Genomic DNA, 17,317 nt, shown 5'->3' on the forward strand with positions numbered 1-17,317 from the left:
CACCTCGACGTGCGGACAACAGCCTGCGGAACGTCGAAGACCCGCTTGCAGCTTTAATTATTATTATTATTGCTACAGAATATAATATCAGTTTTATTGAGAGAAAATACTTCCTCTAGCCCCTATAGCTGCCTGCTTTAGATGCTATTGTAAAGTAATATATTTTCTAAGCTAAACTTAAAACAAGCATTAGTCTTGTGTGTGAGCAACCTTGAGGTCTAATAGTGGAGACCCTGTTATCTCAAAAACTTTTGTTAAGAGTATAGGGTGAGTTGTTACATTTAAGTAAAGGGCTTTCGCTAGTACGGGGATTTTTACACCCTCTCTGTCAATTATTCTTATCCTTACTGCGAGAAAGGAACTAGATTATCTGAAAAGATGACTTATTTTTTAAAAACAACACTGTGGACACCTTTCAGAGACATAGTCGCAGGTAAAAACTCAAAGCCCCCCCTCTGTGTTCATAGGTGCAGCAGGGTGGGAGGGGGGTGTGTGAGGGTTTAGGGCTCTGACGTAGGTGCAGCAGGGTGGGAGGGACAGCATGGGTGGAGGAAGAAAAAAAAAGGGGGAGAAGGGACATTTTTTTTTAAAATACACTAGCAAAGATGACCCTTTTAACCCCACATTAACACAAACAAGGTCAAAGTATTATTACCTACCTATACAACTTCAAAAGACATACCTAAATGTCATATAACCTTATATTACCACAAAAGAGTCAATAAGTAATATTAACCCACTATTAAAGAACATTACCTTATAGAGGGCATTACAACCACAACAGGTGACCGAAACAAGTCATACTATCATCATTGACTATAATGGCTTACTAGGGGGATACTACAACAGGTGTCATATCAAAAGGGCAATAGTCTTATCACCCCCTATTGAGCAACATCCTTATAGAGGGCATTACAACCACAAGAGGTGACCAAAACAAGTCCTACTATCATCATTGACTATAATGGCTTACTAGGGGGATACTACAACAGGTGTCACATCAAAGGTGCAATAGTCTTATCACCCCCTATTGAGCAACATCCTTATAGAGGGCATTACAACCACAACAGGTGACCGAAACAAGTCATACTATCATCATTGACTATAATGGCTTACTAGGGGGATACTACAACAGGTGTCACATCAAAGGGGCAATAGTCTTATCACCCCCTATTGAGCAACATCCTTTATGAGGAGGGCAATAAAACAATAAACAGCTAAACAAGTCATACTATCATCATTGACTATAATAGTTTCATTGTTGACTATAATGACCTACTAAGGACACTATAACAGGTTTCACATCAAAGGGGCAATAAAGTCTTATCACCCCACTATTGAGCAACATCCTTTATGAGGGGGCAATAAAACAATAAACAAACAAGTCATAAAAGATTAGAGGGTCAAAGGTCAGAGATGTCAGAGTGACAGGTGCCACATCAAAGGGATTTGGAGGTGGGACTAAGGTTTATGGGGGTCATAAATCACTCTCTTATCAGGTACTTAATCTAATTTGGACCAAAACAGTGGTCTTTCAACTAATGTCAATGTTTGTAGTTGACAAGACTTCTCAGATTGCCCGTATCTATGCAGAGGTTAACTGGTAAAAGCTACAGTTTGTGTGTCTTATTTTGATGGAAATCTTATTGAGAGATTGTTTGGCAATGTGTGTTTAAGGAAAAGCACAATACACTTTAGATAAGAATTAGACATAATCACTGTGAAGTCAGTGGATTGCAGAATAAGCCTTGAGTTTGGCATTTGGACTATTGACATAATAAATGTTATTGTTATAGCGCTTTTCTAAACCCAAAGACGCTTTACATTTGGGGAAGGGTAGACAAACAAGGACAGGCAATAAAACAACAAAAAAAAACAAAAAAAAACAGACATGTCATTTTTTTGGAAGCAGATATGACACGAGAGGCTGAAGCTAAGTATAACCCAACACTGAAACAAGACATTTTACAATACACCTTAATTAACTAAATAAAACACTGTAAAAGGGATATGCTTAAGCTTAATCAACCATATTTAACTGGCCATTGTCCTCTCAGCCTGAAAATATCAATCACTTCAATAAATGGTAAAACAAAAAAGAAAAGTTTCTGGCTCAATTTCGGTTTAGTTAGCTTGTTAGCTTATTGCAGCTGTGCATGTTGCTAGCGGGTTGCTAGGCCACCTCACGAGCTGCGCCAGGTGATGTAAACAAGAACACCTCCATAGACCAGACCATCTCAGTTTGTAGACTGCTCGGTTCAGGGTCCAGCCTATGGCCGCGGTGCTGTTTCTCTATAAATCCATGCTGAATTGGACCTTCTGTTTCATTCTTCTTCTTTAAAACCTGTTAAGCCAGGCTCGAAAATGACATGCCCAAAACAAATGACTACAAATTCACTTCTAAAAGGGTTATATGAATAATTTCTTTTATCAAAGCAAGGTTACATCTGTCAGTTGGATGTAGAAGTGTCAGAATCAATATAGATTTTTCTCAGTCAGAGTAAATTCAGATGGAACATAGTAAAAAAAGGTAAATTCTTACCTCCGCCTAAAGAAAAAACATTACTTATAGTGAAAACCACCCTTGAATGATGGGATGGTAGACTAAAAGCTTTAGGAATCCAAACTATAACATATAATAAGTACCCTGTATCAAGATTGAGGCAAAACAAGTGAAATTTGACCTTTTTAGAGAGGTTTAGCAAAAAGAAGTTCCAGGCGGAATAAGCTTTCGGCACATTTGGGTACATCTGGTTCCATCAGTGCCATTTGACCTTTTTCAGGTACCAGACTATAAAAATGATGTATTACATTGAATTATCACCATAGGTATTCATTCCATCCAAAGAAAAAAAAATGAAATAAAAAAAATTAATAAAAAATTAAAAAAATTTTCTTTTTTTTTTTAAAAAAAAAAAAAAAAAAAGACCCGCCGACGGGGGGCTTTGGGGCTTAACAGGTTAATGGCGACCTACTGTATCACTGCAGCATTGTTCTTTGTTACTTCCGTTTCATCTCGATTTTATGTTTTTAACGGAAACTTGGATTGAACCAGTGTTAATTTTGGCAGCTGTTTTTGATTTAGTCTTAGTCTTTAGACGAAAATGGTTATTAGTTTTAGTCACATTTTAGTCATTTCTATCCTTCATAGTTTTAGTCTAGTTTTAGTCGACGAAAACTCAAAACGTTTTAGTCTACTTTTAGTCAATGAAAAATTACATTTTAGTCAACTTTTAGTCAAAATGTTTTCTCTCTTTAAACCAATTCAGTTAGGCAAATACAGGTATCTGACATTGTAATCAATGTGACAGCATCAAGTGTTGAAATTCGTAAAGCAACATTTCACTTTCTTAACACTTTACTTGTGTAATATCTAGGGATGGGTATCGTTAAGGTTTTCTACGGTACTACTAGTCTTATCAATACTGCTTATCGATCCGGTACTTTAACGGCATTCTTGTATTTACTTTTTGTTATTTTTTTAAAGGAAAAAACTAACAAATTGTTAACCGAATTAATTGCTTTATTTAAATGTGAAATAAATGAAATATATATAATTATTTTTAAATATTGTACTATACTTGAGTAAAATGTTGAGGTACTTGTACTTTACTGGAGTATTTAAATGTTATGCTACTGTGTACTTCTACTCCACTACAGTTCATAGTTAAATGGTGTACTTCTACTCCACTACATGTATTTAATACCTTTAGTTACTTTACAGATGTGGATGAATGATGTGAAATATAATCAAGTGTTAAATCAGACTTTAAATTCACAAGCTACCCTGCAGTATACAAAGTCATTCAAACTAGCTGCACCTTTACCAGCTTTGAGAACACTTTCATGATCAATCATTATAAAACATATCATATATATTATTCTGAAATGGACCAATCTGCACAATGACTACTTTTACTGTCGCTACTTTAAATATATTTTGATGATCATACTTTGACTTGAGGAACTCTTTCTACACTATGGTATTGTTTTACTTAGCTACAAGATCTTAGTACTTCTCCCACCTCTGCACACCTGATGTGATAACGTTACTCGTAATTGGGGCAACAGAGCTACGAGTTAAGGAAGTCGAAAATTGTGCATTTCTCCGACTGAATATGACGCTTTTTGGCCGGCTGTTTGGACAGACTACTCTACTCGTGTCAACGCGAAAACATGGCAAACGAGCTTTGTCCACATCGAGACTTGTCGAGTGTCTCTATACTCTCTGAACGCTCCGTCCCCGGCAGATCTCTGTGTGCCGCCTCTGTCTGTTAGGCCCCGCCCCCGCACACAGAGAGGAGATCGCTCTTCTGGAGTGAAGAGAGCGGAAATAATGATATTGCAAGTTAGAAATGTAAGATGCATTTTGACAGACAAGACGGGCAATTGGGGGGAAATACCCTGCATTTTTAATGTCCGATAGTCCACCATTAACACCTTAGTCCCGTCTCGTCTCGTCAACGAAAACTAAATATACATTTCGTTAAATTTTCGTTATCAAGAATCTATTTTTAGCTCGTCATCGTCTCGTCTTAGTCATGTAAAAAAGGTCGTTGACGAACATTTTTCGTCATAGTTTTCGTTGACGAAATTAACACTGGATTGAACAAAATAACAGTGCAGCTGTTCTTATCGAATCAACCCCTCCCAACTTTAGTTTTATGAGTCAGGAAAGAATGCATAAGAAAGGGGGTGGAGTTGCTATTTTGTTCAATGATTCCATTCAATGCAGGAAGACATCTTATGGGGACTTTGCTTCTTTTGAATATGTGGCCCTTCAGCTGAAATGCTCCTCTCGAGCTCTGTTCCTAAATATCTATAGACCACCCATATACTGTGCAAGCTTTTTTGATGACTTTACTGAATTGCTGTCTATAGTGTGTATTGACTTTGACCGTCTAGTCATTGTTGGTGATTTTAACATCCATGTTGACAACCCCCAGGACAGAGGGGCTAAAGAACTGTTTTGTGTTCTTGATAACTATGGACTGACTCAGCATGTGGCGGAGCCCACGCACAATAAGGGGCACACTCTGGACTTAATTATCTCAAAGGGTCTGAATATCTCAAAAGTTGTGGTGACTGATGTTGCACTATCTGATCATTCCTGTGTTTTCTTTGAGAGCTCTATTTCTGTTCACAAAAATGTTCAGAAAGAGGTAACCACAAAGCGATATTTAACTGAAAATGCTAGGGAAATGTTTACTCATAATTTTTCATCCACACTTGCCCCTGCTAACATCTCAGTAAATGAGCTAGTAGATCATTTTAATTCAAAAATTAAAAATGTTATAGATACCATTGCTCCAACTAAGGTAAAGGAAGTGATTGGCAAGAAAAGATCTCCATGGAGAAAGGCCATGACCGTGAGAACAGAAAAAAGAGAGTGTCGAAAAGCTGAACGTAGGTGGCAAAAAACAAATCTCCAGGTTCACTTTGAAATCTATAAAGAGAGACTTGGCCTTTATAATTTGGAATTGAAAAACGCACGACAGTCTTTCTTCTCTGACATCATTACCAAAAACAAAAACAACGCACGTGCCTTGTTTGCTACCGTCGACAGACTAACTAACCCCCCAGTGTCAGTAGCATCTGAATTTCTATCCACAGGGCATGCAATGATTTTGCCTCCTTCTTCACTGACAAAATTCAGAAAATTAGACAAGCAGTCAGTGCCTCTGCATCAGGTACAGCAAATGTGTTGTCCCTGTGTCCACCTAATATCAATTCAAACACCATGACACAATTCCATCAGATTAATGATAAAAACTTAGAGGACATTATTCAACTTCTGAAATCCTCCTCCTGCTGCCTTGATATTATTCCAACAGGATTTTTCAAAGATGTTTTTCATTGCATGGCCTCAGATCTACTTCATATAGTAAACACATCTCTTCACTCAGGTATTTTTCCACAGGCACTGAAAACTGCAGTCATTAAACCGCTCTTAAAAAAGAATAATCTAGATGCTTCAGTAATGAACAATTACAGGCCAATATCAAACCTGCCATTTCTAGGTAAAATCATTGAAAAAGTTGTATTTCAACAGTTGAGTAACTTCTTGCATTTAAATAACTGTTTGGATGTGTTCCAGTCAGGATTTCGTCCAAACCACAGCACTGAGACTGCTCTTGTAAAGGTCTTCAATGACATCCACTTAAACACAGACAGTGGCAGAACTTCAGTGTTAGTATTATTAGATCTCAGTGCTGCGTTTGACACTGTTGACCACAACATATTACTAGACCGACTAGAAAACTGGGTGGGACTTTCGGAAACAGTTCTAAATTGGTTTGAGTCCTACTTAAAGGACAGAAAAAACTTTGTTTCTATAGGTAAATACACATCTGAGTTGACAAATATGACATGTGGGGTACCTCAAGGCTCCATCTTGGGGCCTCTTCTCTTTAACATCTACATGCTACCACTGGCTCAGATAATGAAAAACAACAAAATAAGTTACCATAGCTATGCGGATGACACACAAATTTACGTAACAATTTCACCAGGAGACTATGCTCCAATTCAAACACTGAGTAAGTGCATTGAACAAATCAATGACTGGATGTGTCAGAACTTTCTCCAATTAAACAAAGATAAAACTGAGGTAATGGTTTTTGGAGCCAAGGCAGAACGTATAAAAGTTAGCGCTGAGCTTCAGTCTGCAATGTTCAAAACTACAGATAAAGCCAGAAATCTAGGTGTAGTCATGGACTCTGACCTGAGTTTCAACAGTCACATTAAAACATTTACTAAATCAGCCTACTATCACCTAAAGAATATATCCAGGATTAAAAGACTAATGTCACAGCAGGATTTGGAAAAACTTGTCCATGCTTTTATCTTCAGTAGACTGGACTACGTGTCTTTACAGGTCTCACTAAAAAACCTATTAGAAAGCTGCAGCTAATTCAGAACGCCGCTGCTCGAGTCCTCACTAACACTAAGAAAGTGGATCACATCACTCCTGTTCTGAAGTCCTTACACTGGCTTCCTGTGTGTCAAAGAATAGATTTCAAAATATTGTTGCTGGTTTATAAAGCTTTGAATGGTTTAGGCCCAAAATACATTTCTGACCTCCTGCTAAATTATGAACCATCCAGAACTCTCAGGTCTTCAGGGACTGGTCAGCTTTCTGTCCCCAGAGTCAGAACTAAACATGGTAAAGCAGCGTTCAGTTATTATGCTCCAAATATCTGGAACAAACTCCCAGAAACCTGCAGGTCCGCTGCAACTCTTACTACTTTTAAATCCAGGCTGAAGACTTTTCTTTTTGCCGCTGCTTTTAATTGAACTATTCACATCTTAAACTGCACTGTAACTTTTATCCATGTATTTTTTCTTTTAATGTTTATTATCTTTTATTTTTAATGACTGATTTTAAATGCCATTTTCTTAATGTCTTCCATTTTTGTAAAGCACTTTGAATTGCCTTGTGTTGAAAGGTGCTATATAAATAAACTTGCCTTGCCTTGCCTTGCCTTCATTACAATGACTTTTGTTACAGCAAGAATCCCCCTCACACACACATAGGTGAAACACATGCACATTCCCTACTGAGAATCTTTCAGTAAAATGTTTTGCGGAGTGTGTGTGTGAGGTTAATTTTCAGTTGTGTGTGTGTGAGGTGTTCAGTAGTGAATGTGTGTGCAAGGCCAGATGTTTTCAGTACTGTGTAGGGCTGCACGATTTTGGGAAAAAATCTAATTGCGATTTTTCTGACAAATATTGCGATTGCGATTCGATTTGCGATATTTGTTTTTAAGCGACCCAACGGAAGTTTATTGTAAAATGCGGCCATATCTCCGGCTAGGAAGGTCGCATCAACATGCTCCCGTCTCTAGCACCCCCGCAGCCCGAGCTACGAGTGAAATAACTAAACTTACATGAAACTTCCGTTGGGTTGCTTTCAAGTCAAGCTTCAGTTTAAGATTCACCCTGTAATAGATGTAAAACATGTGATGGAGCATTACTAACCTGACCTCTAGGAAAGCTCCATTGGAAGCCATTTGGAAAGGGCAGGCACTTTCAAAAATACTTGGCAAGTGATTGGATCAATCTGTCTATCACCTTCTATCATGGGCCACTTCTGATTGGTTAACAATGACTGGTACATGTGGAGCACAGCACTTCTGATTGGTGTGGATGACTGACACACAAGAAGAACAAAAAAAAAAAAATGTAAAAGAAAGAAAAACAATTTTTTTTCAAAAAAATCGCAGGCTTTGCGATTTGATAATCGCATCATTTCAAATCGCGATTTCGATTTAAAATCGATTAATCGTTCAGCCCTAGTGTACAAGGCCAGATGTTTTCAGTAGTGTGTGCGTGTGAGGTGTTCAGTAGTGAATGTCAGAATATTTCAATAGTGTGTGCGTGAGGTTTAATTTTCAGTTGTGTGTGTGTGTGTGTGTGAGGTGTTCAGTAGTGAATGTGAGAGTATTTCAGTAGTGTGTGTGTGAGGTGTTCAGTAGTGAATGTGAGAGGATTTCAATAGTGTGTGTCTGAGGTTAATTTTCAGTTGCGTGTGTATGAGGTTCATTTTTAGTAGTATGTGTGTGAGGTTTACTTTTCAGTTGTGTGTGTGTGAGGTGTTCAGTAGTGAATGTGAGAGTATTTCAGTAGTGTGTGTGCAAGGCCAGATGTTTTCAGTAGTGTGTGCGCGAGGTTAGTTTGAATTTTGGTCTACACGGCCCCTCATAGATGTCCTTGTCCCCACGCGGTAACTAAAATCTCTTGTCAGTGTTCGTAATCCAGGAGATATATTAGCACTTAGCTGATGAAGCCGACCAAGCTTTATAGCAGGAAAAGAGCCAACATGCACACACACGCACGCACACGCACACGCACGCACGCGCGCGCACGCGCACACACACACACACACACACACACACACACACCACACACTCTTCTCCTTGGTCCTATCAGCTACAACATTCAGTCTGTTTCCAAGCTTGTAGCTAGCCATAGCCTTGTATCTATTTAGTAATACTAAACAAAACTGTAACAGCATTAGCACGTAATATGTAACAAACATTAGCACGTAATATGTAACAAACTAATTATAGTTAAGCTGTAGAAATTACCCACTGGAATAGAAACACAAAATGGAGTATATGTTTAAATTAAAGGAGCTAAAATGAAAGATTGTAAGCTAGCAGGACACATTTTGCTGTAGTGTGAGACCATGTGACAAATGTTGGTTGTTAAGTAGGTCAGTGTGTTGTTCCAAATGTGATCATGCAAATACTAAAACATGTAATTCAGATTTGTTTTGTTTTGCATTTATAACAACGAACTCAGCGGCAGGACATGATACTCTTCACTCACTCTTAAAAGACAAACCTCACACAGTCCTCAGAATGTTGAGCCGGTAATCACGTACTACTGGCAGAACTTGCTCAACTTGGAAGAGTATTAAGACTGGAAATACTCGTTAGACTGGTGATTTATTACTTGTATTATTGTTAGCTCTTCTGTCATCGCACCTGTTGGGCGAACATAGTTTAACTCTTGCTTAAGACACTCCTCCCTTCTTGTGTGTTTAATTCTTGCCTTAATGCCAAACCAACTAGCTGACGGTAATGTCTCAAAAAACATAAGGGGAGTGCTGATTTAAACAGCTATGAAGTAAAACATATCACGATTCCTAATTCAAAAATATTGCTCAATACATTGTAAAGAAAATTGGACAGAAATTGACCAGAAGAATTTCCGTCACTTGTTATTCTCAGCAGATTTAAAACCTTTAGTTGTAAATCAGGGTTTTCTAACCGTTATTAAATGAATGGAAGAAGACAACAAAGTCATTTTCTGTTTTTTTTTTTATGGGTGCTTGAAATTATATTGTGTTTCATAAACAGCAGCCAGATGTTAGAACAATAGCTAAGATATGGTGCATGCATTTTATAATACACATGAATGTCTTGAAGGGCAAGTTATCAACAAAACAAAAACGTTTATTGCATGCTTAATCAAATAGCAGTGTGTTGTATTGACATGTAAGCAGGGTTGTTACATTGTAGAAAGACAGAGATCTGAAGGGAAGCAGGAGCGACGGAAGTAGTCAAACAACAGGATTATAATAATGAGAGTGTCTGTAGATCCGGATCATCAGGATGGTGATCTGCCAGCCTGAGACGTCACCTTACCAGGATGAGCTTCCTGGTTACGGCAGGAGTCAACAAGAATTTCCTTCGGGATTAATAAAGTTCTATCTAATCTAATCTAGCAACCAATAAATCCTTTATTAGTCATATCCATATGAAGCGATTGTTGCCTTTGGCCGGTCACAGTCAGTGGCTGTGTTATGGTTTTATCTTGTTAGATTAGAAGGTTTTATAGCATGAGTTTTTATGATATGGGAGCTCCTGTGTTGAGCCTCTTCTATCCACCGTTTTCCTCTACTTACCGAGTGCATTTAGGTCATTTGAACTTGTGCCATGATTGAATGGTTGCAGTTACATCAATGAATCTATTGGTTGTCTAAAACAGTGCTTCTCAAACTTTTTTCAGTAATGTACCCCCTTTGAAACATTTTCTCAGCCAAGTACCCCCTGACCGACCCCGAACATTTTTGATCGAAAAAGCCTATATAAATAATTACAATATAGTGATGTTCCCTCAGTGTGTGATTTATTAACTCCTTCATGAACGAATTACAACAAACAAAGGATATTTTCATTTTATGCATGAAAGAAAATAACGTTTTTATAAAACAGATTTTTCCAAGGAGTTTTTCAACTGAAGTAATATATGTTTAACAAACTAATGAACAAAATGATATATTGTGAAAAACTATAAAATACAATACAGACATTTGACATGTTTATATGAGGACCCCCTTGATGGTTCTAGGAATATTTTATTTAAGATTGTGTTTTCTATTTAACTTATTGTACTAAGATTATTTTTGTAATCATGCATGGTATTTTTTTAATTAACCTTTTTTTTCTTTTCTTTTTTAAATCTCACGTACCCCCTGCAGTACCCCAACGTACCCCTAGGGGTCCGCGTACCCCCATTTGAGAATCACTGGTCTAAAATATCTCAGAAAATGTTTTTTTACTCGAAGCGATTATTCACATATCAAATTATTTTTCAATTATTGTATTACTTGAAAACAAATAACTTCCCCTTTAAAGTGGACCTATCATGCTATATTTGAATAATATAGTGTAGGGCCATACCTATATAAAACATCTCTGTGAAGTTTTTTTTTCAAAATACCAAACAGATCATGCATTTTAGCCATGCCTCATTTCGCTCTATTTGCTGTATTCCAGCCCTGTTTTTGCAAGGGCTGATTCTGTGGCAAATGAGCTGCAGCTGACCACGCCCCCCTGCAAAGGAGGGGGGTGAGGCACGAGCGTCATGTTACCATGCTGTTACCATGCCACGGCAACCTCTCATTCCCCTGATAGGTGAAGAGTTGCCCATATAGGCGGAGCTCCTTGTTTCTGACGTCAGAGATATTTCAAATCTGTATCAGTCTGTATCAGATCCGTTGCAGACCCGTTTTTAGAGATTTGGGTATGGAGGAAAAGAGAGAGGGTTGTGTTTTCTGACACTTGGTGAGTTCCCTGGAACACCGGGGACACATATTCATGTATAAAAGACGTACAAAAGTGCATTTTGCATGATAGGTCCCCTTTAAACATAGTTTATAGTAGGCTTTAAGTGGCTGAATTGAAAGCTTCTCTCTCTCTCCCTTCACCCCTGTGATTTTCTATGTCTGTCCAGTGAAAAGATGTGTAGTGTCCTTGGGCACCGTTTCCTGTATTGATCATGGAGTAAATCACAGCGAGACAGCAGTTATGATCTCAGCCCTGCTTGTTAAGAATGAAATAGTGCCACGGCCCTGGTTGATATTCATAACCTTTCTCCCTCTCTCTCTCCCCTGCTCTTTTCACATTCTCATTTTCTCTCTCCTCATTTTCTCTACATGACTTTTCCTCCATATCTACCTCTTCTTCTTCCAACCTCTATCTTCCACTGTTCTCTCAGTGAGGTTTCCTACTGTGTGATATACTGCAAGACACACAATACATACAATACATATAACAAGTCAAATGTCTTTATTTTACTTTAGATATGATATAACCTGACTTAAAATATAACAATAGAATAAGTCCTGGTATTTCTGACTTTCCTTTAACAAGGATGTACTTTATTTCTGTACATGCTGAATAATCTGCATTTTGTTCATGTCACATATGATGTTGGGTCTGAGAAACAACCTTACATATCTAGTTTAATGGAATTTAACCCATTCCGTGCTGTTCTCTCTGCCCCTTAGGCTACCTGCCCAATGGTATCCATGCAGTGGAGGGCATGTTAGCAGCAGCCAGCATTGGAGCCATCTGGAGCTCCACGTCTGTGGACTTTGGAGTCAACGTAAGGACTGTCATTCTGTTTGTGGCTTTTCTTTTTATTATTTACATATATTTGAGTTTTTTAATCCATTGTATTATCAACTCTTTATTTGTGCACTATATGTTATAAGATAAACTGTTTCTATAAACCTGTGGAATCAGCTGGTTTAGGCATGGCATATTACTTTTCTGTGGACTCTGAAGCACATCTTGAGCACTACAGACAACAGTCTTTATCTCTTAATCCTAACAACACTCATAGCTCCAGCTACAGTACTGAGCCATACTGGGTCAATGGTCTTTTATCAATCCACCCACATATGCAAACTAACATAAAGCATCAGTTCGTGTGTGATCCCAGAGAAACTCTTTCATCTTCTATGCTTATTGTTTCTTGTGTGCTATTGCCTCGTCTGGCAGATCAGAGAACTACACTTACAATAAAAACATGTCTTCACCTTTAGTTAGAAGTTATTCACTGCATGTTACGCTCAATGTTGCTAGTCATGTGAGGATGAACAATATAGAGGTATTTTAGGGGCAATTATACTTTACATTCCTCATGCATTTTGTCTTGAGCTTATGTCCACCATCTGAATCACGTTGTTCTCTTCCATTGCTCCCTTCATTCTCTGCTTAAATATGCTTCTGTTTTGTAACAAACAATGTTGTCTTGTCTTGTCTTATGTTAAAAGCAAGATCAAGTATTTCCTTTTAAGTCTTACATGAACTGCCCTTATTCCTGTCTTCTTACTCAGTGTTCTGATTTTTAAGATTTAACCCTCTCTCTCTCCTTTTTTGTGTCAGGGTGTCCTTGACAGGTTTTCTCAAATCCAGCCCAAGCTGATCTTCTCTGTTGCAGCTGTGGTTTACAACGGAAAAACACACGACCACATGGAGAAGCTGACCAGTGTTGTCAAAGGTTAGCACCAACTCTATGTAACCGACCATACATTTGTACATTTTATATCTAATTTTTAACACTTATAATAGTAGAGGAACTTCATTTTACTCTACTGGTCTTATGGCTCCTTCTACATTTAAGCATGTTTTAGTTGACCAAAGTATCTTGAATATATCTAAAAATCTGAATCTCTCTGTAGGTCTGCCTGACCTGAAGAAAGTGGTGGTGGTTCCCTACGCTCGCTCCAAACATGAGATCGACCTCTCCAAGATCCCCAACAGGTGTGTGTCTTTCAATACAGCTTCGCTCTCAAGTAATAAAACTGAGAAGCTAAAACTGTTTTTTTCCCTTTTTTTTTATTATTATGACTAGAGCAGAGATATACTTTCTTTCATATATCGTATTGATCGTTTTCTTTAATTTCCTCCCTGACTCTTTTTTTTTATCTTCACAGTGTATTTATAGATGATTTCTTGGCTTCTGGGCGCGGTGGTGAGGCCGAGCACTTTCCTCAGCTGGAGTTTGAGCAGCTTCCGTTCAATCATCCCTTGTTCATCATGTACTCGTCTGGCACCACAGGAGCTCCTAAATGTATGGTGCACTCTGCTGGGGTAAGGAAAACAGTGGCTTCCTTTTAATCATTAATATGGTTCACTTACCCTCCTTTTGGGTCTCATGCAATAAGCAATATACAAACACATTTCCTCTCAGTATCAACAATTCATTCTTTTTTGTTGGTACCAATGCCAGGAAACTTATTTTTCTTTATTTTGAAATGTAAAAGAACGCATAACTATATATCACATTGAGATTTTAAGAATATAAAATCTCTATGAGGATGATATTGGGTGGATTCAGTGTCTGAATGGCATACATTCGGCTCTTTAATGCTTATTGATTTTCCTATTAAGTCACTGTTGGATCTCCCAAAAACACACCTTTATTTTCTCTTAAAGGTCATCTATCATGCTATTTTTAGGCAATAGCATAGGTCTCAGATATATACAAATATATAAAAAACATGTCTATGAAGTGTTTTGCTCAAAATACCAAACAGATCACCCATTCTAGCCATGCCTCATATCCCTCCATTTCACTTCCTGTTTCAAAAGTGCTGATTTGGGGTAGCCTATAAAGCTTTAAAAAAAAGCGGTGATGAAACGCCATATCATGGATTATCAAGGATTATTTCTGAGACAGTATGGAGCTCAAAGGCTTTCTCTCTTGCCGGTTATACCACAAGGAGAGTTCCTTTTTATTTCCTGCTTCTTCACACACATGCTCTGTGCAGTACAGGTTAGCTCTGAGTGTTAGCGATGCTAATGTAAACACCGACCATATTACATCCAAAACAGTCGGGCATTGTTTCTGATAGCAACGTTTCTGATAGGGCCGTGGCCAGCCTACATTCACGATATTACGTCATATCGGACGCAAATCTGGATCAGCTCCGTTGTAGCCCCGTTTTTAGAGATTTGGGTACGGAGGGAAAGAGAGAGGGTTTTATTTTCTGCCGCTGCGTGAGTTCCCTGACACACCGGGGACACATATCTATGTATAAAAGACATCAAATAGTGCATTTTGCATGATAGGTCCCCTTTAATGTATCATTCATAATTCATCTTACATCGATCTCACTACTGCTGAAGTTCTTCTTCTTCTTACAGCCTTTCTTCTCACTAATTCTTGTGCCAGAGTGTTTTTACATGGCACACCACCTGCTATTCTATCGTGTTGAGGGAAGAGCAGATTTCATTTAGGAGAAACATTAGAGATAATGTTTCTACATGAGGTCCATCATGTGTTAGGTAGGCACACACAATTTCTTCACACTCTGCTGATCATTTTATAAATAATGTGAGGAATGTAGCATCTTAGTAACTGACAAATTAATCATTGATTCAATTATGTAGAAACATTTGGAATAAGGAACATGTTAACATTTCAAAACAAAGAGACACCTTTGGCTTGGCATTTTTGTTAATTTGTTGTTGCTGCTCCACACGGGTTAAATGGACCACAGCTGTCACACACACACACACACACACACACACACACACACACACACACACACACACACACACACACACACACACACACACACACCACACACACACACACACACACACACACACACACACACACACACACACACACACACACACACACACACGCAGGTCACCTCTGTTTGCAGAGCTCTCCTGGGTTGGCCCACATGTACAGTTTGCTATTCACTGCACACCATTTATATTAATACACATGAACAGTCAGATAGAAGGGGATGTTCTCAATATACAAGAAGAAGACACAAGAAACGCAGTATCTGTACAAATTGACAAGTAATGTTGAGATCATCTAATTTATTGGCATTTCTACAGATAGCAGACAGTTTGCTCAGTCAAGTATTTATTTCTAAACCGTTACATGTCTCATTCATTTTGACTTCAGAGTGAAAAGTTCTTGACCTTGGAAAAAAGGGTTGAAAGAAAACTTCACCACAATGTCTATTAGTAGCTTTTCTGGAGCTTTAGTTCATGAGAATATGATTCCTAAATTGCTCATGGAAGCTTAAACTCTTTCAATATTATAGCTGTCGCATGATACCATCGCTTGACACATTAGGAGCGTAACAATTGTTTACTGATGAGAATATATAATACTTACATTTTAACTGTATTTTATTTATTTTACTTCGTTTTTTAAAGAAAATGTATCTTTTAAATCAAACTATAAAACATTTAACACTCTCTTGGCCAGCTTAACATATATATACTCTAAATGTCTTTTAAATAACATGTTTCACCACAAGATGGCAGCAGACCTCCATCAGCAGATCTTTGAAAGGTTATCCTCTCTCAGGAGAGTGCACAAATGACAATTTTCTTTCCTGTTACATATCACATCTGAGTGAGGGAGACAGCCAGATGAAAGTGTGATTTTAAAAGGACCACTGCACTTTGAAAGCTGAAACACTCAACGTTGAAAAACGGGTTAATACACTCAAACAAATTCATTCACACATTCTCGCAAAACGTCTTCCTCTTTCTCGTGTTTTGACACACCTGAAATGTTTTTCACCGTTTCAGATTTGCTTTTCTATCCTTAGTTTTCATGCATTTCCATAGCCCCTCATAATGTTTTTTCCCCTTACTTTAGCTCTCTTTCCATTCCGGCTGTGCAATTAATCGTATTTTAATCGCAATTACGATTTTGGCCTGCCACAATTACGAAAACAACATAATCGAAAAAAACGATTATTTTGCTTTGCTAGGTTGTAACAGTGCACTAGAACATAATTTGATCTAATTCATTTTAGTCTAATTTATTTTTATTTATCATATTAATATAATTTTAGTAGCTCGTGGAAGTGCGCTCCAAAATATGTTGATATTGTTTATTGGTATTTATTATTTTTGATATTATTTATTTAAATGTAGATATACATATATCATTTATTTTATTTATTTTTGTATTGGTTTTTCAGTTGAATTATACGTTCAGGGTAATCAACAGTTAAAAAGATACTGTTCAAATTATTATTTGTTTTAAAGTTCAATAAATGGATGTTTTCAAAGTCAATGAATAATCGTATTTAATAATCGTGATATCAATTATTGACCAAAAATAATCGTGATTATGATTTTTGCCTTAATCGAGCAGCCCTACTTTCCATCATTGTCTTCCTTTCCGTCTCTTTCTTTTCTGCCCCCTCGTTCTCCCCATGCTGCCGATAATTGGACAGTAATGCGTTGGTGAAAACATGTCGTAGTGCGAGGCTGGCAGTCCTCTCTGGCTCCACCAATTAGCTCGGGCACTGTTGCGCTTTCTGCTTTGTTATGGCTCTGTTAACATGCTGTCAGTAGCAAGATGGCACGCTCCAAAGAATGGGAAAAGGCAGATGAGTCCTGCCAAAGATGACACACACACACACGCGCACACACACACACACACACACACGCGCACGCACACGCACACGCACACGCACACGCACACGCACACACACGTCACGGAGCACCTGTTAATGCAGACAGGATAG

At 38.0% G+C, this 17,317-nt stretch overlaps 1 protein-coding gene across 2 annotated transcripts in view; it reads left to right on the plus strand.

Annotated features, from left to right (window-relative positions):
- Window positions 1-17,317, plus strand: part of aacs (acetoacetyl-CoA synthetase) — a 59,751-nt gene that overhangs the window by 19,921 nt on the left and 22,513 nt on the right. For both annotated transcript variants that reach the window (XM_034118192.1, XM_034118191.1), the window contains exons 5-8: window positions 12,302-12,399; window positions 13,185-13,299; window positions 13,481-13,562; window positions 13,736-13,892. In XM_034118192.1, the coding sequence (XP_033974083.1) occupies window positions 12,302-12,399; window positions 13,185-13,299; window positions 13,481-13,562; window positions 13,736-13,892 (452 nt within the window). The remainder of the gene's footprint in view (window positions 1-12,301; window positions 12,400-13,184; window positions 13,300-13,480; window positions 13,563-13,735; window positions 13,893-17,317) is intronic.

Source organism: Trematomus bernacchii, unplaced genomic scaffold, assembly GCF_902827165.1.
Source record: "Trematomus bernacchii unplaced genomic scaffold, fTreBer1.1, whole genome shotgun sequence".
NCBI classification, from domain to species: domain Eukaryota; kingdom Metazoa; phylum Chordata; class Actinopteri; order Perciformes; family Nototheniidae; genus Trematomus; species Trematomus bernacchii.